The sequence below is a fragment of the Canis lupus genome, chromosome 11 (genome assembly GCF_048164855.1).
Source record: "Canis lupus baileyi chromosome 11, mCanLup2.hap1, whole genome shotgun sequence".
Lineage (NCBI taxonomy): Eukaryota > Metazoa > Chordata > Mammalia > Carnivora > Canidae > Canis > Canis lupus.
In genome coordinates this window covers 26,005,239-26,032,043 of record NC_132848.1, presented here as the reverse complement: position 1 = coordinate 26,032,043, position 26,805 = coordinate 26,005,239, and the positions used below count along the sequence as shown (strand labels likewise).

The 26,805-nt window shown below is 51.5% G+C and overlaps 2 protein-coding genes across 8 annotated transcripts; one reads left to right on the top strand and one right to left on the bottom strand.

The window, feature by feature from the left end:
• Nucleotides 1–18: 18 nt before the first annotated feature.
• SEPTIN3 (septin 3) lies at nt 19–26,591 on the top strand. Of its 7 annotated transcripts, XM_072843718.1 has the most exons (13): nt 26–322; nt 830–1,105; nt 3,151–4,490; nt 10,980–11,171; nt 15,586–15,714; nt 16,303–16,384; nt 17,359–17,496; nt 18,779–18,896; nt 19,748–19,843; nt 21,416–21,515; nt 22,726–22,777; nt 23,059–23,152; nt 25,297–26,591. In XM_072843718.1, exons 3-13 carry the CDS (start codon nt 3,170–3,172, stop codon nt 25,360–25,362), a joined length of 2,388 nt encoding a protein of 795 aa, XP_072699819.1. In that variant the 5' UTR covers nt 26–322; nt 830–1,105; nt 3,151–3,169; the 3' UTR covers nt 25,363–26,591. The 7 variants fall into 7 exon arrangements, 6 of the variants coding, with proteins under 6 accessions (XP_072699819.1, XP_072699820.1, XP_072699818.1 ...); XM_072843719.1 differs by lacking the exon at nt 830–1,105 and having other exon boundaries at nt 21,419–21,515; XM_072843717.1 differs by lacking the exon at nt 830–1,105.
• LOC140642743 (small ribosomal subunit protein uS8-like) lies at nt 13,821–14,224 on the bottom strand. The gene has a single exon (XM_072843724.1). The coding sequence runs from the start codon at nt 14,211–14,213 to the stop codon at nt 13,821–13,823; it is 393 nt and encodes a 130-aa protein (XP_072699825.1). The 5' UTR covers nt 14,214–14,224.
• Nucleotides 26,592–26,805: the final 214 nt, after the last annotated feature.

Below are 26,805 nucleotides of genomic sequence, written 5' to 3'. Positions count from 1 at the left end.
TTATCATAGAATGTTCTATTGGCCAGCGTGGCTCCGGAAGCTCACTCACTAAGGACAGAAATCCCCGGGGAAAATCGGCGGGACAGCACAGCACTGTGGGCTGCAGTGAGCTCATCAGCGAAACGGAGGTGACAAGGCAAAGATTACCAGAGATGCCTGGAGGATGCTTAGCCTAGTTCCTGGCGTGGGGGGGGAGGGTGCTGCTCGCAGGTGCCCTGTGCTGTCCCTGCTGTACGACCAACCGTAAGAACCTGTTGACGTACTCATCCTCCTGAGCAGGCCGCTAGCTCCTTCCCAGCCCCGCCACAGTGTCTGGCATATAGTAAGTGTTCAGTAAATGGCATCTATGATTAGAACGATCACTATTACTATGATTGCGATGACAAAGGCAGAAGAGGGCACTCAGCCCACAGGGTGGGTCTCCTAAGCCCAGGGCTGGCTCATCCTCAGGGTACAGCTGGAGTAAGCAGGAGGGGCTCATGGAATAGGTGTGGAAGCAGACAGCCCCTGCTTTAGTTTCCAGAAACTCCAGCTTGCCCCGGAAAAGAACTCAGCTGGGTGGGCAAGGTGGCTTGAGAGTCACCGAACTACACAGGGTGTGGGGGTAATGCAGAGGGAAGTCAGAAGTGAGGATGCTGCCGGGACCACCAGAGCGTGGCTGCATTTGGAGTCTCCTTAATCTTTACTGGAGAGACTCTCAGGGGTCAGAGTCTGTAGGAGACAGAGTAGATTTGGGGAGGGCACGCAGCAGGGCACTGCCCCTCCCCCAGGTGGCCTTGAGTCCAGGGCAGCCCAGCCTGGCCATTAGGAGCCTTCTCTGGCCCTTCAGGATTCCAGACGCTCAGAGCAGCCATTCACTGACGCCCACTGCTGTGAAGCCAGCCCCTCCCTGCCCCAGAGCCCAGCCCAGCTGGGGATGTAGCTGCTGGGACAGGTCGGGAGAGGCCTGGGCCCTCGGCCTGGGAACTATGGCCTGGAGGCTGAGTGGAGGCCTGTGAGGGGATCAGAGGGAAGAGGCCCCTGAGCTGGTCACAGTGGCCATCTGGGCGCAGAGGAGGGCTTCTCAGGCTGAGGAGCACTGGATTTATCTTGTCCTTTGATCAAGGTAGGTGGGTATTTATGCGTGTGTGTGTGTGGAGGAGGGAGAGGGTGGGATAGGACCAAGGGCTACGTGATGGGAGTACAGGCTCAGTGAAGGGCTGGGGACCTGGTGACATGGGAAAAAATGGTAAATCATATCGAGTCCAGAGTGTGTACCAGCTGGCCATGTGGGGGCCTCAGAGCCCACCTCGGAGAGTGGCTTGTTGACACAGACCGCCAGCCAGAGTCCTTGGCCCCCACCTTTCCCCACCTCCAGGTGCTCTCTTTTACCCCTGTGCTGACAGCCTTCTCTCGCTCCATACCCAGCTGCAGAGTTTCAGCAGTGTCCCTGCCTCTCTCCTTGTCTCCACTTCTGACCTCCTCTGACCCCTCTGTCACACTGCATGGCAGTGGCTATCCCCACGCATATCTGACCGGGTCATCTTCCAGGACCAAGCATCGCTGTGGCCTGGCCTGGGCCTTGCTGCACCTGTGGCCTTAGGCCGCGCTGTCTCCCCCTTTCCCATACAGCATAGGAATCCCACGGTCCATTTTCAGGAAGATGCCACACCCTAACCTTCAGGCAGCCTCTGGTCCAGTCTTCCTCCTCGGAGGCCAAACCCTGAGCTAAGGCTTCCTCCAACACCCACCTCCAGCTTCATCCTGCCTGCTTCACTGCCTGGCATTGCTGGGGATGGCAGGTTCCCCAGGGGCGGGGACTGTGGCTTGTTCACTTTACAAGCTTCCTCCTGCACGCACCTATTATTTCACTAGGGCCCCTCTTTGGCTCTAGCTAATTCTGGCTTCAGCAGCAAGCCAGCCTGAGGCTCTTTCCTGATTCTGGGCAGAAGCCACAGAGGCAGACCCTGTTCCCAAGCCAAACTGGTCATCCCTCAACCTCCCTCCTGGATGCCTGAACTCCTATTTTGGGTACTTTGGGTGGAAACCCAGAGCCTGCTGGCCCCTCCTGGAAAAGACAGAGGCAGACAGGCTTCCGATAACAGCTGCCCTCCTGCAGGGTCTCAGAACAGACCCCCTCAGACCTGACAGTGCCTTTTTTTTTTTTTTTAAGTAGGCTTCATCCTTAATGTGGGGCTCAAACTCACAATCCTGAAATCAAGAGTTGCATGCTCTACAGACTGAGCCAGCCAGGCGCCCCTGACTTCTAGGGATTTGTATTTTTGATAACTAGTAAAAAACTCAAGCCACTGAAGGTCCCATAATTTTCTATCTGATATATTACAAGTTTTCTTTTATATATATATACACATATATACATATTTTTAAAATTTTATTTATTTATTTATGAGAGACACACAGAGAGAGGCAGAGACGTAGGGAGAGGGAGAAGCAGGCTCCCTTCGAGGAGCCTGATGTGAGACTTGATCCTGGGACTCCGGGATCAAACCATGAGCCAAAAGCAGATGCTTAACCACTGAAATATCTAGGTGTCCCGCAAATATATTTCTTGTAATATATTTTCTCATTGTTAAAAAAATTGTATTTAGAAATTAAGCTTTATGTATATATATATGTAGCAATGTTTTCCATTTCAATTATAAAGTGAACAATTTTTAAAACTATCTCATACCTTAGTGCCTGTGTAATATTAAAATGATAAATCATGCTTTCAACAATTACTCCCTAACATTTCATAGGATTTAAACATTTTGCATTTTATTTGTTTATTTTTTTTATTTTATTTTTTTAAAATTTTTTTTAAATTTTTATTTATTTATGATAGTTACAGAGAGAGAGAGGGGCAGAGACACAGGCAGAGGGAGAAGCAGGCTCCATGCACCGGGAGCCCAATGTGGGATTCGATCCCGGGTCTCCAGGATCGCGCCCTGGGCCAAAGGCAGGCACCAAACCGCTGCGCCACCCAGGGATCCCCACTTTGCATTTTAAAATAATGTCTTATTTTATAAGACCCTGGCAAACACTGACAACTAAAAATGAATTTGCTACTTAGCAAGGAAGTTTTCATGCTCTTTATTAACTAGGAATCAAAGAAATGTAAGCTGAGCGCCTCACCCCTGCTTGGCCCCTTCTCTCTGTTCATTGCCTCAGGGGAAGACGGAAGACCTGGATGGATCACAACTTTGAGATGCAGCAGCATGGAGCCCCCAGCCCTGGCACCTCCCTTTCCCACAGCCACCTGCTGGGGCGCCCTGCCCGCCCCTCAAAGCTCTCCGGAGGCATGTCTCCCCTCATCCCTGTCCTCAGGAAAACCATCTCTCTGGATACCTTTACTCAAAGCCATATCCCACAGGCTTCCAGCCGACCAGGCCTGGGAGCCAGGGCCCGGAGTGTGCCTCCGCAGGAGACGGTGCCCCGGAAGCTCAGCTCCATCTCCTTAACACTCCGTCAGAACAGCCAGGCATGGCCCCTGGGTCCTCTGCCTTCTCATTGGGAAGAACCGCCCACCGTGGGCAGGGAGGCTGCCACCCATGGGGGAGGGAGGCTGCCCACCCCAGGCTCACGACTAGGCTCTACGACCTTAGTGTCAGGGGGCAGAGTCCACTCTGAGGGCCCAGGGAACCCAGGTCTGGCCAAACCCAGCAGGATGCCCATAGTGGAGAAGCCACTGGTGAGTTCCTACCTGTCCCTACCATTTCAATCCCGGTTAGCCCAGAAATCACCAGGCCCCGCAGGGCCAGGCTCAGTAGGTCAGAAGCATCCTGTCCCAGTGACTGCCCATGTGACTACCAGAGCTTCTCCAGGAAGAGGCAAGCCCCGGGCTAGGGGTATCCCAAGACCCCGGCTGCATCTCCAAAGGGGCACCTCTACCATGGGTCCTGCGATGGCCATGGATTTGGCTACTCTGGACACAACCAGGTTAGGCACAGCCAGACGTTTAACCACAGTGGTCACCAACAGACCTGACTTGACTATCAATCCAGCTACCCCAAGCACATCCAGACTGGATACAAGCACAGAATTCCCTGCTCTGGATCCCAAGCCCGGCATGGCCGTGGACCTTGCTGCAGCAGGTCCAGCCAAGCTGGGCATGGTCATGGACTTGGTAGACCCAGACAAGCTGGTTAAAGTCATAGCTACGGCAGGTGCAGCCAAGTCAGATACAACCACAGGGGGTATGGCCATGGATTTGGTGGTACCAGCCCCAGCCAAGCTGGACACAGCCAGGACAGACACAGCCATGGCTTTGGCTAGAGCAAATACAGCCAGGCTGGACATAACGGCAGACTCTTTTGCTTCGGACACAAGCAAGCTGGGCGCAGTGATGGGGGAGACCATGCTGGACAGAGTCATTAACCTGACTGTATCAGCCACCTACCCGCTGATGCCAAGCAGAAGCACAAACCCAGCCCTGGACCATGCTACTGCAGATGCTGCCACAGACCGGTCCATAAAGCCCGTCATGCTGAACCTAGCCAGAGAAAGCAAAGGTAAATGTGAAGAGCTTGGCTGGGGATGTACTGGGCTGCTGTGGGGGATGGGGGGTTGGCGTGTATTGGCCTGGAGATAAATAGGTTAGGAAAAGGAGATAGGACTGTAAGGTCAGAGTTGAATGTGCCAGGTGGGGAGGTGGGGAATGAGACCCAGGGGCAGAACACAGGGGATCCACCCTGAGCTGGGTCCCAACCTGCCAGCCAGAGGTGAGGTTGAGGGAAGTCACCAGAAGGAAAGTTTACAGGGGTGACTTGTGGAGGAGCAATTATGCTGAGTCCTTCCTTTAGCATCCTCCCTGGGTGGTTCTTTGATCCCTGAAGAGCTGGGGTAATCAGGTGATCTACAGGTGAGTCTAGGTTTAAAGAGCAAACCACCTGCATGAAACAGACAGGCCCATCAATAAGTGGTGATTTGTCCAACAGCCATCACTACAGTGCCCTCTAGATGGGTGTAGTGACCTCACCTGAGACCTTCTAAATGATGCACATTCAGCCTTCCAGGAAAGTATCTATTGCTTGAAAGGTGCCTAACTTGCTCTTCCTTAGTTCCCTACCCCCAGCCCTTTAGTCCTGAAAAGTGAGTTGGAGAGTTGTATGTATGGAAGACTGACACAGAAGACTGACCTATAAATAGGTCAATATAAGGGTTAGAAGTTCCTTTGGTCTCTAAGGGGATGTGGCATGCCTAAAGTCACATAGCTGGTTGGTGGCAGCAAGCTAATGCAAATCCAGACCTTGGAATTTGGCTTTGGGCCGTCTCCTTCCCAACGTTGCAAAGGCTCAGATTCTGGAGCCGGCAGATGCTTGGAAAGCATACCGTCTGTCCAATCAATGCTCTCACCTGGTCTTTGGGTAGCCAGGCCCTTCTCATGGTACCCTGAACACTCAGTCTGGGGGAGCTCACTCAGACTCTGGTCTTTACTCCTCCTTCTGGAAACTCAGCTCTCCCTCCATCCTCAGCCCTGCCTGCTCTCCTGAAATGCAGATGAGGACAGTCAGTGGCCTGCTGGACCCCTCTACTCTTTCCTTCCTGAAAGGGCTCTGCCCTCTTTGATGGTGCTCTCTCGGCTTGTAGGCATGGCCACAAGAAACCTGGGTTTCTTCCTTTTCTCCATCTTTTGCTCTCTTTCATCCCGACCTATTTTCAACTTTGTTGATCTACCTTCTCAGTACTTGGCTGTTTCCTCCTCTCCCACCCTCTGCCCCTGCATGCCACAGTCCCTGCCCCCTCTCCCGAGGGGGGGGGGCTCTCTGTCCTCCATGCAGCTGCTGCAGGGACTCACATACTTGATGGTGACACTTTCTGCTAATGGCCATTAGTGACTCACCACCGACATCCCTCAAAGTCCAGCTCCTTGGCCTGGCTTTCAAGGCTTTGATTTTCTCCAGCCTCTAGCTCTGTATTTCTATCTGCATTTTTCTCAGCTGTGGCTGAGTACCCTATGCACACCCCAGCCTCCTGCATTAGGACAGTCCAACTGTCCCCCCCACCAGGCCTACAGTGGTCATCCTCATTCCCCTGAGCCCTGGGCCTGGCAAAGCCCATTAATGTTTACTGAATGCACGAACGTTTTGTCTGATGGGTAAATCGAGGCTGGGGCAAATTCCTGACCAGCTCAAGGTCATAGAGCTCATCATCCAGAAGCGGGGCCCAGAACCGGGGCCCCTGACTCAGGGCTCCGCGTACGCCCGCGCCTGGGCAGAAGCGCGCCGGGCCCGCGCAACATCCCCGCCACCGCGTGACTCGCGCGCGCACCGCCGCTCGCTGCTGCCACGGGTCCCCGGCGCCCCGGCCCCGACCCAGCCTGGAGGGTAAGAGGCCGGGAGCGGGATGGAGACTGGGGTGCGGGCACCTCCCCCGGCCCGGCATCCGGAGCTGCAGGCACAGCGCCCCCGCGCGCCTCCCGGGCCGCCTGCAGCCGGGACCCGGTTCCCGCTCCCGCGTGCGGGCGGGCGGAGAGCGGGTGCGGGCGCGGGCGCCGTGGGAGGGGGAGGGGCTCTCGGCGGGGCCGGCAGGCGCGCGGGTCACGTGGTGCCGGTGGCAGCGGCGGCGGCGGCGGCATCTGTGCGCACGGGCAGGGGCAGCGGCGCCGAGCGAGCCGAGGCGAGGTCCCGGGCGGGCGCGGCGGCGCGGGGCGCAGGGGCGGCGCGGCCGGGCCGCGGGCCGGGCGGGTGGGCGGAGAGCGCGGAGGGGCGAGGCCCGGCTGCAGGGGCCGCTCTGCCCAGGGGGAGCCCGCGCCCCGCTCAGCCGTGCAGCCCCGCGCCCTGAGCATCTCCCCGGAGGAACGGAGACAAAGGAGGATTCATGTCCAAAGGTAGGGCGGCTGGTCGGGCCACGGGCGCCCGCTGGGAGGAGGCTGCGGCCCCGAAAAGCCCGGCTGGAGGTGGTAGCAGAGGGAGGGTTGCCGCGCCGAGAAGCCCACGCGCGGTGACACGCACGGACACACGCACACACCCCAAGGTGTACATGCCCCGAGAAATGCACGCACGGGATCGCGGGGAGTTCCGGAGGCCCACGGACGTACAAGCAGGGACCCAGATGCGCACAGAAAGCCCCACGCCAGAGCACACCAAGACACGCACACACATGCACACCACGCACAGGTATCAGGGCCACCTACAGCCAGATGAGAGACCTGTGCGCTGACACATAGGCCCCTTCCCCCACACACAGGCGCTCCCAGAGACAGGCACCAGCTGGTGGTCTCCAAGGGAACTCACTGGCCTCCAGAGAACTGGGATGGGGGAAGGGGTGTCCCAGGGCCTTTGCAGCTGTGAACGGGAAAGGACCAAGGTATCTTCTGTGATTCTGTTTTCTGAGAGGGGGCGGGGGGGGGGTTGCTGGAGCTGCGGTGGTCTGGAATTGCCTCTGCCGGTGGGGGGTGGGGTCTTGAAGGCTGCTAGGGCTGAAAGCAGGGGAAGATCTCCAGCTCTGGAAGGGAGGAAGACACCCCTCTCGCCCCCACCCCCCACTGGACCAAGGAGGCAGGTGCTTTTCTGGAAATATCCCCTCCCCCTGATGCCACCTTCCCAAAAGGGGTGGGGTCCCTGGGCCAGACAAAGACAAAGCCATTTATTTGCCTGTAAAAGAAAGCATCAGGGTCCTTGCTTGGCATGGGGAGGAGGGTGCTGTTTCTGTGGGGGACTCAGCCAGAGCTGAGTCAGGTGGACAGTGCTTCTCCCTGGAGCATTGATGGGGCAGGTGGCCCCTGGCAGGGGGTGCTGCTGACAGATTCCCCCTCCTTTCCAGAAACCCTGGGAGAGCTAGGAGCTTGGGAGGACCCCAAGGACCATCTAGGAAGGATGGCACTTGAACTATATTCTGCTGTGACCTTCATCTTTAGCTCTTTCCACCCTTGGGGAACCCCCTCTCATTCCCTGTTGCAGGGGCAGGAGAAGGTGTCTCTTAACAGAGTCTACTCTCTTGACTGTGGCCTACACAGGAGCCATTTGCTGGCTGGGGGTCAGCTGCTCTGAAAAGGGAGCAGCCTGTGAAGGAGAAAAAGGTGGTGGTTCTAAAGTGACATCTGCCTCCCTGCGAGGCATCCATCCATTCATCCATCCATCCATTCATTGCTGAGTGCCTGTGTTCTGCTAGAGATCAATGAGACGTGGCCCCTTCCCTGAAGAAGGGTGGGCATATGGTCAGTGCCAGGTGGTTTTATGTCCATTCTTTTGTATAACCTTCACGGCAACCCAGCAAGGTAGGTACTGTGCCCATTTTCTTTAGGAGAAAACTGAGGCTTACAAGGGTCTTCCAGCTGGGAGTTAATCCTGGGCCAGCTGCCCATCTAGGGGTGGCATGGTAGGACGAGGGACGCTGTCTGGGCAGGGGATGGAGCTACAGAATTCCACTCCAGAGTAGCGTTGTCCTGTGCCCTGGGTACTGTGAACTTGCCAGGGATCTTCACACAGTGGACCCTTGGGGGCAAGGACTTTGTTTGGGTCCAGAAGTATCTTTGGCGTTAAGTCTAGGGTTGGCTGGAGTAGGCTCCCATTTGGCAGCATATGAAATATCCTGGAAGGAATGGAGTGAAGGAATGAACATGATGAGTACAAGGTACTCGGGGGGCCCAGGAAGCACAGAAGAGGGGCACTTATATCAAGTAGGGAAACGGAGGTTTTTCTAGAGGTAGTCCTTGAGTTGAATGGTGAAGAAGGAGTAGGTGTCCAGGGGTGGGGTGGGCAAGAGTTGTCCAGCCGAAGTTGTGACATAGTGACCCTCTGCACATTTGCAGTACTTGTGGCTGATGAGTGGTGGTTGTTAGCATGTGGCTGGCATGTAATTGGCATATGGCTGGGAGCAGTAACTTGCCAGCAGGTGCTCCATGCAGTGTGGGCATGGGTGCTAGTAGGTTCTTGCCGGTCCTAAAAGTTACCCAGGGAATCTGGTAGGCAGCCCCCTTCTCGCAACCAGGGTCTGTTTTTTGGGAATGTTCTTTTCGGAGGCTGCCATTGACGGGCTAGAGCTGAGCAGGCCATAGTGAGGGCACACACTTTACAAGGATACCAACAAAATCTCCCGAAAATAAGATTCACTTTCCAAGTCTGTAAGATAGGATAAGACACCCCCCCACCATGGATCTATCTCACAACACAGATTAGTGAGAACAGGTGAGCTTGGCTGCAGAGGCATGAGGGAAGTGGCCTGGGCCAGCCCCAGCTGTGGCAGCAGCTGGGCAAGGAAAATGGGGCACGGCCCCCAGTGCAGGTGTGCTGAGTGGGGCCTGGGAGCCACGTGCAGAGAGTGGAGGAGCAGGTCAGGCTGTGAGTGTCAGCTGCTCCAGGGCTGAGCCAATCTTGCTGCCGCCTGGAGCCGCCTGGCTGGCAACAGCTTCCTGGGAAGCAGGAGGGAGCCACGCCAGGCCCTGGGGAGGTCCCGAGGCTTTGTCAGATTTGGCTGTGCCTGGGAGTGACAAGGAAAGAACAGTTTCCCATTGGGAGAGAGAGTCTTGCCAGGACTGGTGGCAGGACCAGGTGGTGGGGGGGACAAGAACAGACTCCTGGCTGAGTCTGGGGGTGGGGGAGGGAGGCACTCCTGTCCCCTCCCCCTCTTGCCCATCTGCTGCTCCATCAGTTCTCCCTGTGAGCCTGAGACTCTGCAGGAACCACAGGATTCCAGAATGGCAGCGCTGGAAGGGGTGCTCAAGAGAGCATGGGGTCCAATAACTATGCTGTGTGATTAGCCTTGCTTTCACACGGCCCACTTTATTTCCCCTCCTGATGAGCTGGTGAGCTTGAAATGGGCACAGGGCAAGAGGGCCTAGAAGTGTGAGGGGTATGCTGGGTGTTTCTAGGCGTTCATAGCTCATGTAATGCTTACCACAGCCTTGATCGTGATCCTCTCCAGTTTATGAAGAAGCAGGCTTGTAGGAGGGAGATGATTTGCCCAACCCCACACATCTGGCAAGTAGCAGGGCCATGCCCCTTCTACTTCACATACACCCATTTTATGGATGGGAAAAAAAGAGTTGCTCTTCTACATTGAAACCTGCTCTGGGGGACCTTGGCCCCATGAGGAATTTCTCTTGTATGTGAACATACCTGTGATCTGCTAGACCCAGACGGATGTTGGCCTTTCCCTACTAGAAAGGGCTCTGTCCTCAGCCTCCCCTTTCTTTTGCCACCCACCATCCCAAGAACACACTATGTCATCTTTGACAAGTGGCTGCCCCAACCTGGCTGCGTCTCATCCCCTTCCCACTGGTCAAAAGGAGAGACTTATTCCTCCTACAGATTTAGAACTATGGCTAGGATGGTGTCTAGGGATCCTCAGGGCATAGACACTCCTACTTTGCAGTGGTGCTCATGGAACAGAGGGGACACTGAGGCTTGGGGCAGGAGTTGAGGCTCCCGCCGTGTGAGGGGATAGCTCTAAAAGACAAAGAAATTGAGGTCAGTGACAGTCAATAGATGTTAGGTCCAGTATCCTAAAGGTCTTAGCCCTGTATTTGAGGAGGCAGGACTCAGGTTAGATTAACCCCTGATAACTCTTAGACCAGTGGTTCTCCACTAGCATTATACTGCCTCCAGGGGACATTTGGCATGGTCTAGAGGTATTTTCGGTTGTCACAACTGGCCTCTAGTAGAGGTCAGGAGTGCTACTGAACATCCTATAGTGCACAGGACACCCCCTCCCCCAGTAATTATCCAGACCCAAATGTCAACAGGGCCAATGTGGAGAAGTCCCTGGATTAGACACACAGACATGCTTTGGAGCAGCAAGTGCACCAGAAAGTGCTCCAGCAGCTGGTGAAGCTGGGCCCTGATCCTGATCTGGCATCTGACTTGCTCTGTGTCTTGCGGAAGCCCTCCCACCTCCAGGCCTCAATCTTTCCATCGGTAAAATGAGGGACCCATACTGGATGACACCTGAGGTCCCTTCCAGTCCCAACTCTCTGTGATTCTGTGTCAAGAGCATAACATGGTGGCTTCCATGTGACTCCAGTTTTCCCTCCAGCCCACCTCCCCACCTTGGCTTTGCAGGGCTCCCAGAGGCCAGGACGGACGCAGCCATGTCAGAGCTGGTGCCTGAGCCCAGGCCTAAGCCGGCAGTGCCCATGAAACCCGTCAGCATCAACTCAAACCTGCTGGGCTACATTGGCATCGACACCATCATCGAGCAGATGCGCAAGAAGACCATGAAGACTGGTTTCGACTTCAACATCATGGTGGTCGGTATGGAAGGCCATGGGGTCCCTGGAGGCCATGGTGGCAGGCAGCCCTGAGGATCCTGTTTCTTTTCCTAGGATGGGTCTCAGCCCTGATTTCCCTAGGATGAGCTCTTTCCAAAAGGAAAGATTTTGCTATGTGGTTCACAAAAGCCTGACTCTTTTCCCTTTAAGAAGAGCTGCTCCAGGGCTGGGAGCTTTGGGTGGATGGTCAGTCTGGCCCCATCCCCAGTGGGTGGACACACACAGCCTCTTAGCTGTGCTCAGCCAGGTTCCAGGTGTGTCAGCCTGGCCCCATCCCCAGTGAGTGGACACATGCAGTCTCTTAGCTGTGCTCAGCCAGGTTCCAGGTGTGTGGCGTAGAGAAATCATCAGTGTTCTTCCCCATCAGTATCAGATGGAGGCTGGTCTTACATCTGATCTTCTGTATGCTTTAAAGCTTAAAGAGAATTTGCAGGACATGGATCTGTCACTAAGTAGTGTCACCAGGTCAAAGGAAAGGAAGGGACCTTTGCCTGATACTACTGAGATATTCACTCAGTTGCTGAAACGGAGACCTGGGTGTCATCTTTCTTTCTTCCTTATCCCTTAATCCAATCAACCATCAAGACCTGTCCGTTTTCCCTTGTAAATCTCTCTTAAATCTATCCCCTTCTTTCCATCTCTACTGTGACCACTCTCAGCTGAGCTAGGTCCCCCACCTGGATTGCCATAGCCACCTGACTCAGTGCTGCTCAAAGAGAAGGAGCTGGCTGGCATTTAAATCATCTAGAAAGTCTTGCTATAAAAACATCAGCTGAACTAAACAGTGTATTTAGTGTTATGGTCAATGTACTCCCTGGTGCAAATTTCTTAGGAACGGGTAGCAAACGGTTCATGGACCATGGATGGCCCTGGGCCACACTTTGAGTGGCATTGATCCTCCTGGTCCTCCATCTTCTTTCTGCTTCAAACCATTGTTTACCAGCCACTGAATAATTTTTCCAACCTGCAGAACTCATCAGGTCATCCATCCCACTTACGATCCTTCAATAGGTTTAAGGGCTTAACCCCGAGCCTGGCCTGGTGCTATCTCTCCACTCACCTCTCACCACTAACCACGTAGCATTACCCCTCGGTGGTAAGGAACAGTTCTTCTGGACTCTGTGTGCTCTTTCCTGCCTCTTGAGCCTTCCTAGAAGTCCTCCTTGATTCCAGAGAGAGCTGGATTATGTTCCCTTCAGTTTGCTGCTGTGATACCCTGTGGTTGGCAACATATTGTATGTAACTCTACCTGCTTGTGTTTGTTCTTCCTCACACTAAATGGCTTCTTGAGAGTAAATAGGATGTCTTATTTACTTCTCCACCTCCAATTCTAGCACAGCGCTTGGCACTCAAGAGTGCTTAGTGAGCAAAGGACCTTAGAAAATATCCAGATAAGGAATGGCAAGTATAAGGCACCTGGGCTACTTCTCTCCCCAGCAGGGCCATGGGGACAGATGTTGCTGATCGGTCATGGCTCACACTCAGAACTGAGCCCACTGGTGGCCTTTTTAACCTATTGGTCTAGGTGACTACTACTGATAGATCAGTTGGCATGAGAAATGCACCTTACTGGCTCTCCCTGGTCTCATCCAGTTCCCTCCCTTGCTGCCATGTTGTCAGTAAAGAAACTAGAGTAGCAAACATGGCTTGTCCAAGGTGTTCAGGGAAACAGCACAGTTGGGATTGGAACCTTAGACTTTTGTACCACATTCTGCCTTCAGCTGGGTCCTTTTCCTAATATATCACAGGAACATTCTAGACTGGCACTTCTGACTTTACTGTGCATGTGATTCATCTGCAAGTCCTGTGAAAGTGCAGATTCTGACTCATAGGGCTGAGGCGGGGCCTGGGAGCTTGCATTTCCTACAAGGGTCTGGGTGATGCTGGTGCCATTGAGGAATCGTAGGGCCTGCTTGTGTGATCTTGTGGCTGTAAAAATTTGAGAGGCACTGTTTGGACTGGTGATTTCTTTTCTTTTCTTTTCTTTTCTTTTCTTTTCTTTTCTTTTCTTTTCTTTCTTTCTTTCTTTTCAATATTTAAAAAATATATTTTATTTATTTATTTATTTATTTATTTATTTATTTATTTATTTATTTATTTATTTATTTATTTGAGAGAGTGAGCCAGAGAGAGAGCATGAGTGGAAGGGAAGGGCAGGGGCAGAAGTAGACTCCCCACTAAGCAGGGAACCCAATGCAGGGCTCGATCCCAGGAATGGTGAGCTTAGCTGAAGGTTGATGTCTAAACAAACAACTGAGCCACCCAGGCACCCCTGGACTGGTAGTTTTCTTTCTTTCTTTTTTTTCCATTGAGGCATTTTATTAAAATTTTTTTTAAATTTTTTTTATTTATGATAGTCACAGAGAGAGAGAAAGAGAGGCAGAGACATAGGCAGAGGGAGAAGCAGGCTCCATGCACCGGGAGCCCGACGTGGGATTCGATCCCGGGTCTCCAGGATCGCGCCCTGGGCCAAAGGCAGGCGCTAAACTGCTGCGCCACCCAGGGATCCCTTTTTTTAAAAAAATTAATTAAAATTTATTTATTTATGATAGTCACAGAGAGAGACGCAGAGACATAGGCAGAGGGAGAAGCAGTCATTGAGGCATTTTATTTGCATGTATGAATTACATCCCTAGAAAAAGAATCCCAGGATTTTCCCTCCTGTGTGTTTTTGCCTTGCTTCTTTGTGGTCCATAAGGCCCGCTGAGGTGGTCAGTACAGTGAAACCAAACTGGCGTGATGGGAGCAGGTTATTTTGCCATTTTTCTAGATCTTTCAGTTGTACATCAAATCTGGGGCTGATTGCTCTACACTTGTTTAACCTGCCTATGAGGTTCACAATAATTTTCCCAGCTCTGTGATCATTGATGATTTCAAATTCACCAATGTAACCATGCTTCATCATCACAGTGAGAAATCGGACGATGACTTTGGAGCATGGCCTAATAAGAACCTGGCGTTTGCCTCTCTTTTCAGCATTGTTAATGCTCTTGAGAGCATCTGCCAGGACGTTCATGCTCACCATTGTGGCGGCTCAGAGAGGTGGTGGAAAGAGGATGGGAGGGGCGAGTGCATGGAGTTAGGGACTGGTGGCTTTCAAACACCTTTTAGTTGTAGAACTCCTCCTTGGAATGAAATCTGTAGATTCTGTAGACCTGTGTAAAGCAGGTCAAAATGGGGCACCTGGCTGGCTCAGTTGGTAGACCATGCAACTCTTGATCTCCAGGTCCTGAGTTCAAGCCCCATGTTGGGCATGGAGCCTACTTAAATAAATAAAAATAAAAATAAAAATAAAATAAAATAAAATAAAATAATAAAATAAAATAAAATAAAATACAAAATAAGGCAACCCTGGTGGCTCAGTGGTTTAGCGTCACCTTCAGCCCAGGGTGTGATCCTGGAGATCCCGGATTGAGTCCCACGTTGGGCTCCCTGCATGGAGCCTGCTTCTCCCTCTGCTTGTGCCTCTGCCTCTCTCTCTCTCTGTGCTTTTCATGATTAAATAAATAAAATCTTAAAAAAATAAATAAAAATACAGTGTGGTACAAAAAAAAAGGCAAGTGCAAAGGGAGCCCTCGTGAGGGAAGTGGAGGTGAGGGACTGGCCCCTGCCTACTTGGCTGTCTCCTCCTCTCTCAGTGGATTTATCTGCGTAAAGTACTAACTGCTACATTAGAATAAAGAGTGGATACTGAGCCAGGGGGTTCCTTGGGTTCAAGTCCCTGGTCTTGAATTTATGTGACCTTGTGTATATTTTCTGTTCAGTAGTGGTTAATCTCTCTAGGACCACTTCAGCTGGAGATCAAGAGAGCTCTGCTCTGGGATTCCCAGGGCTGTGGGATTCAAAGGCAAATTTGGCTCCCAGATGTGAAAGGAGGTATGCAGTATCGGAGGGCAAAGTAATTCTGTCATTAGATTTAGCATTATTAAAGACTCAAAGCAGGGTGCCTGGGTGGCTCAGTGGTTGAGAGTCTGCCTTTGGCTCAGGTTGTGATCCTGGAGTCCTGAGATCGAGTTCCACATCAGGCTCCCCACAGGGGGCCTGCTCCTCCCTCTGCCTGTGTCTGCCTCTCTCTGTCTCTTGTGAATACATAGATATATTAAAAAAATAAAGATTCAAAGCTTAAGTCCAGCAGAAACAAAAGAAAAAATTGCTACACTAGACAAATGCAGAGAACATGGAACCCAGCTGACGTTTCCCCAAGCCCCTCCCTGGACCAGGGAACCATGACCACCTGCCTGCTTTCCCACTCAGTCCTCAGCACCCATGAGTGGTGAGGTGGGGGTGTGGCCTGGATCCAGGTTCTAGAATTCTGTAAGCATGTGGGAGAGATGGCAGGCCCAGGAGGTGGACACGGGTCTTCCCCACCGTGTCATCCTCCTCCTGTCTTGCGGCAGGTCAGAGTGGACTGGGCAAGTCAACGCTGGTCAACACACTCTTCAAATCCCAGGTGAGCCGCAAGGCCTCCAGCTGGAACCGGGAGGAGAAGATTCCCAAGACTGTTGAGATCAAGGCTATTGGGCACGGTGAGGACCGGGCAGGGACCCCTGTGGCCACTGCTCAGAAGGCTCTCTGCCGGAAAGGGAGAGGTGGGGGCACCTGGGTGGCTCAGTGGTCCTGGGATCAAGTCTCATATCAGGCTCCCCACAGGGAGCCTGCTTCTCCCTCTGCCTGTGTTCCTGCCTCTCTCTCCGTGTCTCTCATGAGTAAATAAGTAAAAATCTTTAAAAAGAGAGAGAAGGAGAGATGGGCCTCCTGGGGAATGAGACAAATGAAAAGTGATCTCAAGATCAAGGAGAATGGGGGCCTAAACTGTGTAGAGCAACGCCTTGGTCTAGAAGAGAGAGGCAGGGGGTTAGAAACAGGGCTTGAGCTGGGTGATAGAGCAAGGGCGGGACTCAGGCAGAAAGAAGCAGGGAAGGCACACCAGGTGTGGGGAACAGCATGAACAGAGATGCTGAGGTGGGAAGGCCCCAAACTCCACGTTTCCAATAACTGGTCCTGAGGAAGGAAGGAGCCTGGGGCTCCCTGGCTGGTAGGCAGCAGGGTAGCCGGCCTCACCTGGACGAGTGACCTCCCCGTGTCTTTTCTGTTCACCCCCTCATCCCCCACAGTGATAGAGGAAGGTGGAGTCAAAATGAAGCTGACCGTCATCGATACCCCGGGCTTCGGAGACCAGATCAACAATGAAAACTGGTATATGTCTGCCTGTGAGATTTCGGCCGTGAAGACGCTGAACACGGTGCAGATTCATTCATGTTGAGAACCATCTGTGCCCTTCATGCTGAGGGTTTAAGTGGAAAGGCTCGAACTAAAAGATGAGAGATGGAGGCCTTGTAGGGAGGCCAGGGAAGAGGGCTGGTACAGAGAGAATTTTGGCTGTGGGAGTGCCTGGAGGTGGCAGCAGCGCAGGGTGGACAGAACGAGGGGAGCTGTGGCATGAATCCCGGCTGACCTGAAGGCTGTGGCCGAGCGTGGCCTGTGGGCAGTGTCATAAGCCTGGATGAAGAGAGAATGGAGGGGAATGCCACGAGGAGAGAGCCTCTGGGAATTCACAGAGCAAAGAGCCAGTCAGCATCCCTCCAAGGATGTAGATGGAAAGTTCCAGGCAGAGGTTTGCTCCCAGATAGGGATGCAACACAGGATGTTCCTGTGTGAGGGAGCTGGGGTCTGCCGCACAGAGGCAGGGCTGCCAAACAACACAACTTAGAACAATCTTAGAAAAGTGATTGGTTGTCCTCCCCTCTGGTTATGTGCACACTCCTTGAAGGAGAAAGGTGATGATGGCATCGACAACAGTCATGATAATGAGTTGTTGCCACGTTGAATGCTTTCTCTATGCCATTACTATGTTAAGAACTGTACATCTGTTCTTTGTAACCCTTACGGGAATCCCTCTAGGCACCCCTTGGTACTGCCATTTTAAAGTCCTCAGAGAGGAGCAAAGACTTCCTCAGAGCATCCTAGCTAATAAGGAATGGAGGTGGGGAAAGAATGTGCTGCTTTCTGGAATGGGGCAGGGTTCCACAGGTTCATCTGGCCCAGAGGACTAGGTCCCCATGGGAGTTCTGGCCTTGCTAACAAGGAAAGCCACCTATGGGGGCCTGAGAGAGAATGGTCAACAGGCCTTTCTCTCTAGGACATCCATCTGCTTGCTTCCCACCCCGCAGCTGGGAGCCCATTGAGAAGTACATCAATGAACAGTATGAGAAGTTCCTGAAGGAGGAGGTCAACATTGCCAGGAAGAAACGCATCCCTGACACTCGTGTCCACTGCTGCCTCTACTTCATCTCCCCCACGGGACACTCGTATGTACCAGTCCCACCCCCCATGGCTGCACCTCCCTCTGGTTTGTGTCCTCTGTGTTCATTCTGTGGTGGATAACCAATCCCTGGATTCAGCTGGGGCCCCAGATGGGCCCCGATGTGGTCAGGGCCCTGTGATCCCCCAGACCTTCTCCAAAAAAGTCTGACTCTCTTACCAGGAGAGTAAAGCTGAACAGCACCAGCCCCCATGCTGCTTGCTGGTGTTCTAGCACAACTGTGCCAGCAGAGAGGAGTCGATATGTGAGCACAGAGGGTTCCTCGTCTATTCAGGAGATAGCTGCTTTGCACTGCTGGGGTGGGGGGTGGGCAGCGCAGCATGTCTGGAGATGAAGCCTGGCAATAGGCAATAAGCAGGGTGTGCTGGGAAGTCCAGTTGTGAGTGGCAACGGGGCTGCATGATAGGGAGTGCCAGCATGGGATAGGAGATCCAGGTGGGCAAGCAGGCAACCTTCCATAACTTACTGCTAAGCCTAACTGTTGGACCAGAGTTCAGTCCTTGAAAGGATGGCCCCTGATTTTGGAGGAACCAGATACTCAGCAAGTATTCAAGGGTGGGGTCCAGGAACTCAATAAAAATATTAGCTGTATTCCTCCCTAGAATGTGGACCCAAGGTCAGAGCAAGTCAGCAGATAGCCTGACTTAACAAATCACTCGGACTGTGAACTAGAGCCAGATTGGGGTCCCAGAGCCTTGGGGGAGCTGGCCAAGTCCCCTAGCTAGGCCCCTCCAGGACTAAGTGTGGGTTTGGAGAAGGCCCATCAAAAAGCGCTGTCCTGGGGCATCTGGCTAACTCAGTCCATGGACCATGTGACTCTTGACCAGGGGGTCGTGAGTTCAAGCCCCACATTGGACATGGAGATGACTTTTAAAAAAAAGTGCTGTGCCATCGGGAGAATAAGATACATGAGTAACCATGACAGAGGACATAAAGGGGCATAAAGGCAGAGACAACAGTCCACAGTTTTTCCCAGGAGAAAAAGATCACCATGTTAGGAACGCTATCCTGAAGGAGCAGTTAGATCAGGGCTGCAGGAGAGACAGGATCTGGAGGGAAGGGGAGATGGTGGTTCTGAATCGGGGCAGAGAATCAGAGCCTGTTCTGAAGGCGGAGAGTGTCGGAGAGGAGAGGGAGCAGCCTCTTGGCCTCAGCCAGCCTCCTCTGCCCTGTTCTCCTGTCCTAAGTGTGGCCCTGGAAGTGGTGGCAGTGGCTGAGTTGGGGGGAGGGCAAGGTGGCTCTGACACCCCACCTTCTCTGGGCCCCAGCTTGCGACCTCTCGATCTGGAGTTCATGAAGCACCTCAGCAAAGTTGTGAACATCATCCCTGTCATTGCTAAGGCTGACACCATGACCCTGGAGGAAAAGTCTGAATTCAAGCAAAGGGTGAGAAGGCCCCTCCTCCTTTTCCTGTCCCCACCCTTCCCTTCCCCTCCGCTGGTTCAAGCCATGTCCTATCCTGGATTATTACATTCCTCCCTTTCCCACCCAGCTCCTACTTAACCACTAAAGAGGCTGCTGATGGTGTCTGGACCAAAGGTGAAGAGAGGTTAGCAGCCTCAGGCTGCCTTCTTCTCACCCTCCAAACCTACTGGTGGAGACCACTGAATACATAAATCACCATGCACGTGAGAAAGGCGCTCCTTGATGTTAGCTTGCTTGCTGGGCTAGACTAATAAATCACTTGCCCACTAGTTTTTATTAGTGTTTGCTATAAGCTCCACCCTGTGCTGAATGCCTGGGGATAGAAGTGGGGGCATGTGAGTGAAGTATAAAGACATTTGCTGCCTTCCAGAAACTTACAATCAGGTAGACCACTGGGGAGTTTCTGGATGGCTTCCTGGAGGAGGTGAGACTTAGGTCGAGCTTTGAGAGAGGCCAGACTGATGGGCTTGGGGTTGGGAGCCTCACCTCTTTTCCTTGCACACAGGAATACTATACATAGCAGCATGAGCACTGAACTATATGGAATCCAAACTCAGCTGTGCTGCTGGTCTAAATTCTAATCTTCTGGACCCTGAGATGAGCAAGCTGCAGCGCCAAACAATTCCTCGTCTCAGGCAGTGCTGTAGTAGTGACCAGGACTTACATTTATTAGGATCATCCTGCTGGTCAGAGCCTCGGAGTTCAGAGATGATTGGGTTCTCAAAGGCTGCATTCCTCCCTCTGACTTCAGCACCACCCATCCATCCATTATCCTGACGCTTGTCTACCTTGCTTCTCTTCCTTGCCCCTAGGTTCGAAAGGAGCTTGAAGTAAATGGCATTGAGTTCTACCCCCAGAAGGAATTTGATGAGGATTTGGAGGACAAGACGGAGAATGACAAAATCCGGGTGGGTGCTGGGGCTCTGTTTATCTATCGCACAAAGGCCCCCCTTGGGAGCAGTGGGATATGGATCATGCATTCCTTCCGTCTTGCCACCTGCTATTTCCCTTTTGAACTCTCTGCCCACCCCTTGCCTGACCCAGACCAGAAGTGACATGGGAGAGCATGAGGAGTAGGACCCTGGCCAGGACTGTGACCCTGCACCCAGAAAGCCAAGGCCATCCCCAGACCACTCAAAAGCCTCTTCTTCCCCCACAGAGCCTGGAAAAACCAGGGTATGGTTGATGGAAGGGCGTGGGCAGGAAGAGCATCGGGCTGGGGTCCAAGGTGTCTATGCTCTAGTCAGAGCTCTGCTTCAGTTTCCCCTCTATAAAGTGCAGAGATCAGGCTAGGTGAGTGGCTTATAGGCTTTCTCTGCCCCCCGCCCCCCGGTGCCCTGAGGAACCCTTTAAAAAAATTAAACGTCAGACAGAACTCTTATATATAAAACATGAAAACAGAGCTGCTCTGGCTCAGTGACACTGTCTTCTCAGCTGTCCCTGGGGTGTCTCTGGGGAATCTTAAGGCTTCGTGTGATTCCCAACTTCTACAATTCTAGGGTTTTACATCAGGATCCTGAGTTCCAGCCTGGAACCACTAGTGACCACTGCAACCTGGGACAAATCATTTACTTCTTTTGGTCTTGGGGTCTCCTCCTCTGTGGATAATCTATCAGAAGCCCCTTATTTGATGTATTTGAGACAGGTAGTCGGTCAGTTAATTGAAAAAAAATCCATTGCACTGATGATGTTTAAAAAAATGAGGCATACAAACCTTCAATGTTTTTAAGGAAATATTTCACTAAATTATTAAGTTAAAACACATACATCACATTCATTAAGCATTCTTTTCATATAGAGACAAGGCCTCCTCTTTGAGGATAAGTCTGGTCTTAAGGCAAGAACAACTCAGTTTTCTCAAGTCTTTCTGAAACACTCAACTTGATTTTCAGAGAAACAATTGTGTATGGTCATACATCCTCAGCTTAAATAATAATTTATTCAATAATGAGTACATGTCAGGCAGATAGATTTGGAAACAAACAGCTGGCTCTTGGTGAACATACAACCCATCTGGGGGAGCAGAGGTGCCTCTGTACATCAAAAGGTGTCCTCCGAGCTCTGAGAGGTCAGTGGATGTGGGTCTCTGCCTGTAGGTTTAATGGGAGGAACGTAAAGCATCTGTTATTTGGCTGTCACCTGGGTGAGTATCACTGAAGAGCACTCTTTCTATCCCAGCTAGCTCACAGAGTTGTTCCAAATCAAACCGAATGTGTAGAAAGTACGAAGTGTTTCCCTGTTGAAGGAATGCTGACTTACTGAGGTTAAGCAGCCAGGCAGGGGTGCGATCAGGGCTGGACCCAGGATGTCAGACTCCTTTTTAAGAGACAAGAGCCTTGGCCTTGACATCAGTGGGATCACTGAATGAGCATCAGAAGTGTGCAGTTCAAGGCTAGAGGCCCAGGACCGTTTGTTCATCATCCTGTCCTTGGGGACCCAGATGGTAGGGGGCTGATGGGCACCTGTGTGTGGTTTGTCAGCAGGAGAGCATGCCTTTCGCCGTGGTGGGAAGCGACAAGGAGTACCAAGTGAATGGCAAGCGGGTCCTTGGCAGAAAAACTCCCTGGGGGATCATTGAAGGTAATTCAGTGCATTTCTTGAAGAACTGGCTGCTGCTGGTCGATTATGCTTACTTACTAAGCATCTATAATTCAGGGCACTGTCCTGGCACGTCAGATACAGAACAAATGCCAGGCAGATCCTGCTGTCAGGACCTTACAGTCTGAGAAGATGAGTCTCAGAGGCAGGAAGCAGTGAAAGGCCCCTGACTGGCAGGCACTGACTCCTATGTCAAAGGAGGGGAGAAAACATGGGAAAAACTAGAGAAAAGTTTCTTATGCAAAAGGGGATGTAATCTGACAAACCGCTGGAGGGTGGTTCAGATGTGGCCGTATTTTTCCATTCTGTTATGGAGGGGTGTGACCTTGAGAAGGTCAATGATGATGCTGAAAAGGTTTCAGAGATTTGCTTCAGTGATCTCTTTCAAAATGATAACCCTCCGCAGGGAATCAGGGTCGGCGTGGCTGTCCTCAGAACATTAGCCCCTAACAGCCTTGGGTCTCAGACGGGTGAAAGGTCTTGCCCAAGATCCCATGACTTGTTAGTGGTTGAAACGGGGATTTCAGAACCAGATTTCAGTCCCACAGCTGAATTGATTTCAATTCCCAAACCAAGTCCATCCTGTTGTATGACATTGTTTCTCATTTGCCTATGACCCTGTGTTGAGATTTTTTTTAATGGCATTTTCTCATCTGCCTTGAATTGGAATCATTTATGAGTATATCTGTCCTGTCCATTAGATTGTGGGACTACAGTGTTCATGTCTTAATCCCCTTCTGCTCCCACAACGCTTGGCAAGTGATTTGCAGATAGTAGGTACTCAATCTGTATTGAATTTAATCACGTAGGGCATGATCTTTTTGAGATGGCTCGATTGTCACATTTTTGTGTGTTACTATCTCCCAATCAGATTATAAACTCCTCAAGAATAGGAATTGTGTCTTAGGCTTTGGGACAGTTTTTAGACTCCCTGTGTATTATTAGTTTTCTTTCCTATAAAATGGGAAATACAGTCGTCCCTATTAGCTATTATTTCAGAGTCTAGAATAATATTGTGCCATGCACAGAAGTGCCAAGATGAGCAAACCTCTGGAAGGCTTACAATAAATAACCTGTGGCTCTCTCCTCATTGCCTCCATGATCTGAACAGAAGTGCACATTAGTGTTGGGTGTTGCTGGGTGTTGCTACATTAGTGAAATGACCAGCTGTTCTGTTTTGTTTTGTTCGCAGTGGAAAACCTCAACCACTGTGAGTTTGCCTTGCTTCGAGACTTTGTCATCAGGTGAGATGCACCCCTTCCTTCAGATGGCAGGTTTATTTATTTAGGGTCTGGAGGCCCTCTGTTCAGATCTACTTCCTCCATCTCCAGGTTTCTCTGACAGAGTTCTCCAGGTTCCATCATGAAGCAAAAGGGGGCTGATGAAGTATTCTTGGCTGTCTGGCATGGGTCCCAGTTGTTGAGTCCAGGGCATGGGAGTGCTGTTTTATGCTCAGATGTGAGTCAGCCTCTTCCTCCTTCTACTTCTAATCATATTGCTCTCTCTTCTCACCCTTTGCCCTCAGGACTCACCTCCAGGACCTCAAGGAAGTGACACACAACATCCACTATGAGACCTACAGGGCCAAGAGGCTCAATGACAATGGAGGCCTCCCTCCGGTGAGCGTGGACACAGAGGAAAGCCACGACAGTAACCCCTGATGATCCTTTCTCTGTATCATCACACATACCCACTTTTCCACACACACATCCCAATACCACCACCTTCTATCTCTCTACTCTGTCCCACAGGCCTGTCTGCTATTTATGGAGTTTGTCTACAGTGCGTGTGTGTATGCATGTGTGTGCGAGAGGGAGAGAGTTTGTATGTGTGTACACACGCATGCATGCGTGTGTGTGTGTATGTATGTACCTGCGCAGGGGTGAGGTATTTTCACTGCCCTCCCTGGAAAGTCCCTTGTAAGTTTGGTTCCTCCATGGCTGTCCATTATGTGTCTCCTTTCCTTGTGTCCCAGAACAAAGCCATGTGCCTCACTCAAGAGGTCTAGGGGAGGTTTCATTGAAAAATGATGGGGAGCAGGTGAGCCACAGGTAACTCTTTCTTATCTCTGAACTGCCCACAAACGGGGACTGCAGAGACTCTGAGGGCAGCTTTGGAGCTTGGACCTGGTCGAGGGGTGGGATGGGGGGTGGCCTCCCAGAGTAAGACTAGGACTTCCCTGGGAGAGAGGAAAGGTCAAGGGAGAGCAGAGTAGGCCGGAGCTGGGCTCCTGCGGAAAGAATTAGTGCCCAGAAGCGGAGAAGAGAGCTCCACACTTCAGTGTGTGTGTTGTCACCACTGTCCAAAACCCACCACCTGTCACCATCTGTCCTGGTTGCCGACTGCTGCTTTTCTGCAGACGCCTCGCCTCACTCACCTCTGCTCCTTCTCCCCCCTTCCCTCATTCCTGCATTCCTGCCCCCTCTCTGACTTCTTTCACTTGCTTTGAGTCTAATCCACTTTAGCTACATTTCTATACTTAGGATTTATGCCCAGGCTACTTTCAAACAGGACTTCAGGCCACCTTAAAATAAAATCACAGCCAAAACACATGACAGTACGAATTGGGATTATGAAAGAAATTAGACCCACAGATAGGGAGCGAGAAAGAAAGTTTCCATGGTGGACCAGTGTGGGCCCAGGCAAAGGAGGAAACAGAATGAGTTACTCAGTTCCCAGTATCTGGTTCCAGGAGCACACATGCTGCTCAAGTGAGACCACCTTTCTTTGGCCATTAAGTTCTAGAAGAATGAAGTCTAAAGAAGTATCAAGAGCAATACACAATCTTCGCCTTTCTCAGTGATTTGGCTTCAGAGGCACATTTTAGACAACACCTCACTTTTCTCTGTTGGGATTCTTTCTCCTGAACAATCTGGCTTCTCTACTGCTTGCTTCTCATATGTGCTTGACCCCCTCTGGACTTCTCTTTGCTTTCACTGTGCATGTGTCTGTCTGTCAGTCTTTCTCTGCTTTTCCCTGACTCTCCCTCCTGACTCTTGTAGACATTCTTAACGATACCCACAATCATACAGTCAGCCTCTTCTTGCCATTCCCTTCTGCCCTGTATTTATTAATGCACATATTTCCCCCGTTGGTTTTATAAACAAGTTATTCTTTCTCCTTTAGTCTGTAAGGTGGCTGAAATTTGGGGCTAGGGAAATAATTTAGCCTTAGGTAAGGGAAAACACCAACTGCTACAGTTTACAAAAACCTCCTACAACCTCCTGTTCCATCTCCTGGCCCAGCCTGCCATGTATTACTGGTCCACTACATATCCCAGCATTTATAGTCTCTTATCACTCAGGTGCTAGGAAAACACATAGACTTCAGACCAAGAGTTGGTGGACCAGAAGAAAGAGGTGGGTGACCCCAAAACCAGTGACCCAAAAACCTATGGTCTCAGTCTTTCTTGGAGGCTCTTTACCAATCCGATATATATTCTCCCTCACGCACAAAGTTCTTCCTCAGTAAGCACTTGTCAGGATAGAACAGCAGCAGGGTGAAAGCCCAGAGGTTGCTACATTTCAGCAGAAGAGGGATCCCTGGTGTATACAGTGGGCAGTCGTGTATGCAGACGTGGGACCAATCACCTAGGACTAGCAGGGAGGTCTGGCAGGGGTGGTGGGCAGTGGAAAGGTAGAGTAGAGAATGATGCTTGGCACCCTTAAACCTTGATGTCAGCCTCCCTGGAGAAGCTGTTTTATGTGTCTGCTGCCAGCTGCTGGTCTCCACACCCTCAACCGTTCTCAACCCCCTCCTGCAGGGAGAAGGCCTCCTGGGCACTGTCCTTCCACCTGTGCCAGCCACCCCCTGCCCCACTGCTGAATGAAGGCCATTTCAAGCGCTGCTTCTCCCTCCATCCCTCCCAGCTGTTATTGCTGCAGGGCCATGCCCTTTTTAGAGCTGTGCTATTCCAGCCCCCCTCAGCTCTCAGCAGGTTGGAGGGGCCAGCTGCCTCTTTAGGACAGTTGCTTCCTCCATTTTTCCAAACCACCCCCCTCCTCCCAGTGGAATGGAGTTCTCGCCAGCACTGCCCTCCTCCATCGTCTGTGTCAGCCGGCCCCGGCCCATCCGTAGGGTGAAAGAACTCATCAGGAGCTCCTTCTGCCCTTGCAAACCCATACCAGCTACTTGTAACCATCTCCAAGGGGAAAGGCATTGCTCCCTGTCCATTCATCTGCATGAGCTACTCTTGGCTTCCTTCAAGGGTCAAGAAAGCAACTTTTCTGCTTGTCAGATTTGTTGATGTCAGCTGTGTGAGCCCCAGTGTGGGACAAGGGTGTCTCCTACATTGCTTAAAGCTTATTTATAATGATGGGTCACTACAGATGTTGGGGAGCAAGGGAGCAAAGTCACTTAAAAAAAATCACCACTTGTGGCTGGCCCAGAGTGCAGTTTAACACCCTCTCCTCCCCATAATGCAGCCACTTAGAGTGGTTTTCCTGAAGAGACATTTCTGGAATTGACTTTCTTGTCCTCAATATTCAAAAAACAACTAAACACAGATAAAAACTCCAGATCCCCATGGGGTGTGAACTCTAGGAAGAAATTAAGCACCCTTCTGCCCACTTAGCAATAAGAGGGATCTCTTCCCACCTACCCTGACTAATCCTACCCCCACCTCCACCCTGTTAATGTGAGTAATGAATTAGCCTGGCCACAGTTGGTCACTGTAGGCTAGTGGAAAATATCCAGTGGAGGGCAAAGCCCCCCATCAGATGCATGAATGTTTGCGAATGTTGGCTGCCACTGCCCCACATACTGTGTCTTTATGGGATCCCCCCCCCCACCCCGCCATCCACCTGGACACTACTTTTTCAAAGGCTGGTGACTTGTGGGCCATTCATCTACAACAAAGTCCTGATGGAGCAAGAGGCCCAAGCCTAGGGGATGCAAGAACGACCCATTTCTTAAATGTTACCAGTCCCAGCCAACCTTTGGGTAACATTATGGTTAAATTTCCCAATTGAAAACAAGCCAACAGACACTCAAATTGGTTGTGTAAATGTTGCTAGACTTTATGTGTTGTACAACTAAACATTGCTGTTTGAACAATAACTGCCTGGCCCGTGTCTCATTTGTGCTCCTCACTCCTTGGCCAAATTAGCCATTACATCATGGGTGGGGGGGTGAGACAGGGACCATCTTAGTAAGAAGTAGCCACTGAAATTATAGATGGAAAACATTTTGTGAGATATTTGTTTTCAGTTGGCTTGAGGTTGGACTTCAGTCATTATTCCATGGGGTTAGTATTCAGAATGAGTGATGGAGC

Coding starts and splice junctions, on each gene's coding strand:
- SEPTIN3 (XM_072843717.1), top strand. CDS start 3,170: ATGGATCACAACTTTGAGATGCAGCAGCATGGAGCCCCCAGCCCTGGC. Junction 4,491..10,979: donor CCTAGCCAGAGAAAGCAAAG/GTAAATGTGAAG, acceptor TTGGCTTTGCAG/GGCTCCCAGAGGCCAGGACG. Junction 23,153..25,296: donor ACAATGGAGGCCTCCCTCCG/GTGAGCGTGGAC, acceptor CCCCTCCTGCAG/GGAGAAGGCCTCCTGGGCAC.
- LOC140642743 (XM_072843724.1), bottom strand. CDS start 14,213: ATGGTGAGCATGAACGTCCTGGCAGATGCTCTCAAGAGCATTAACAAT.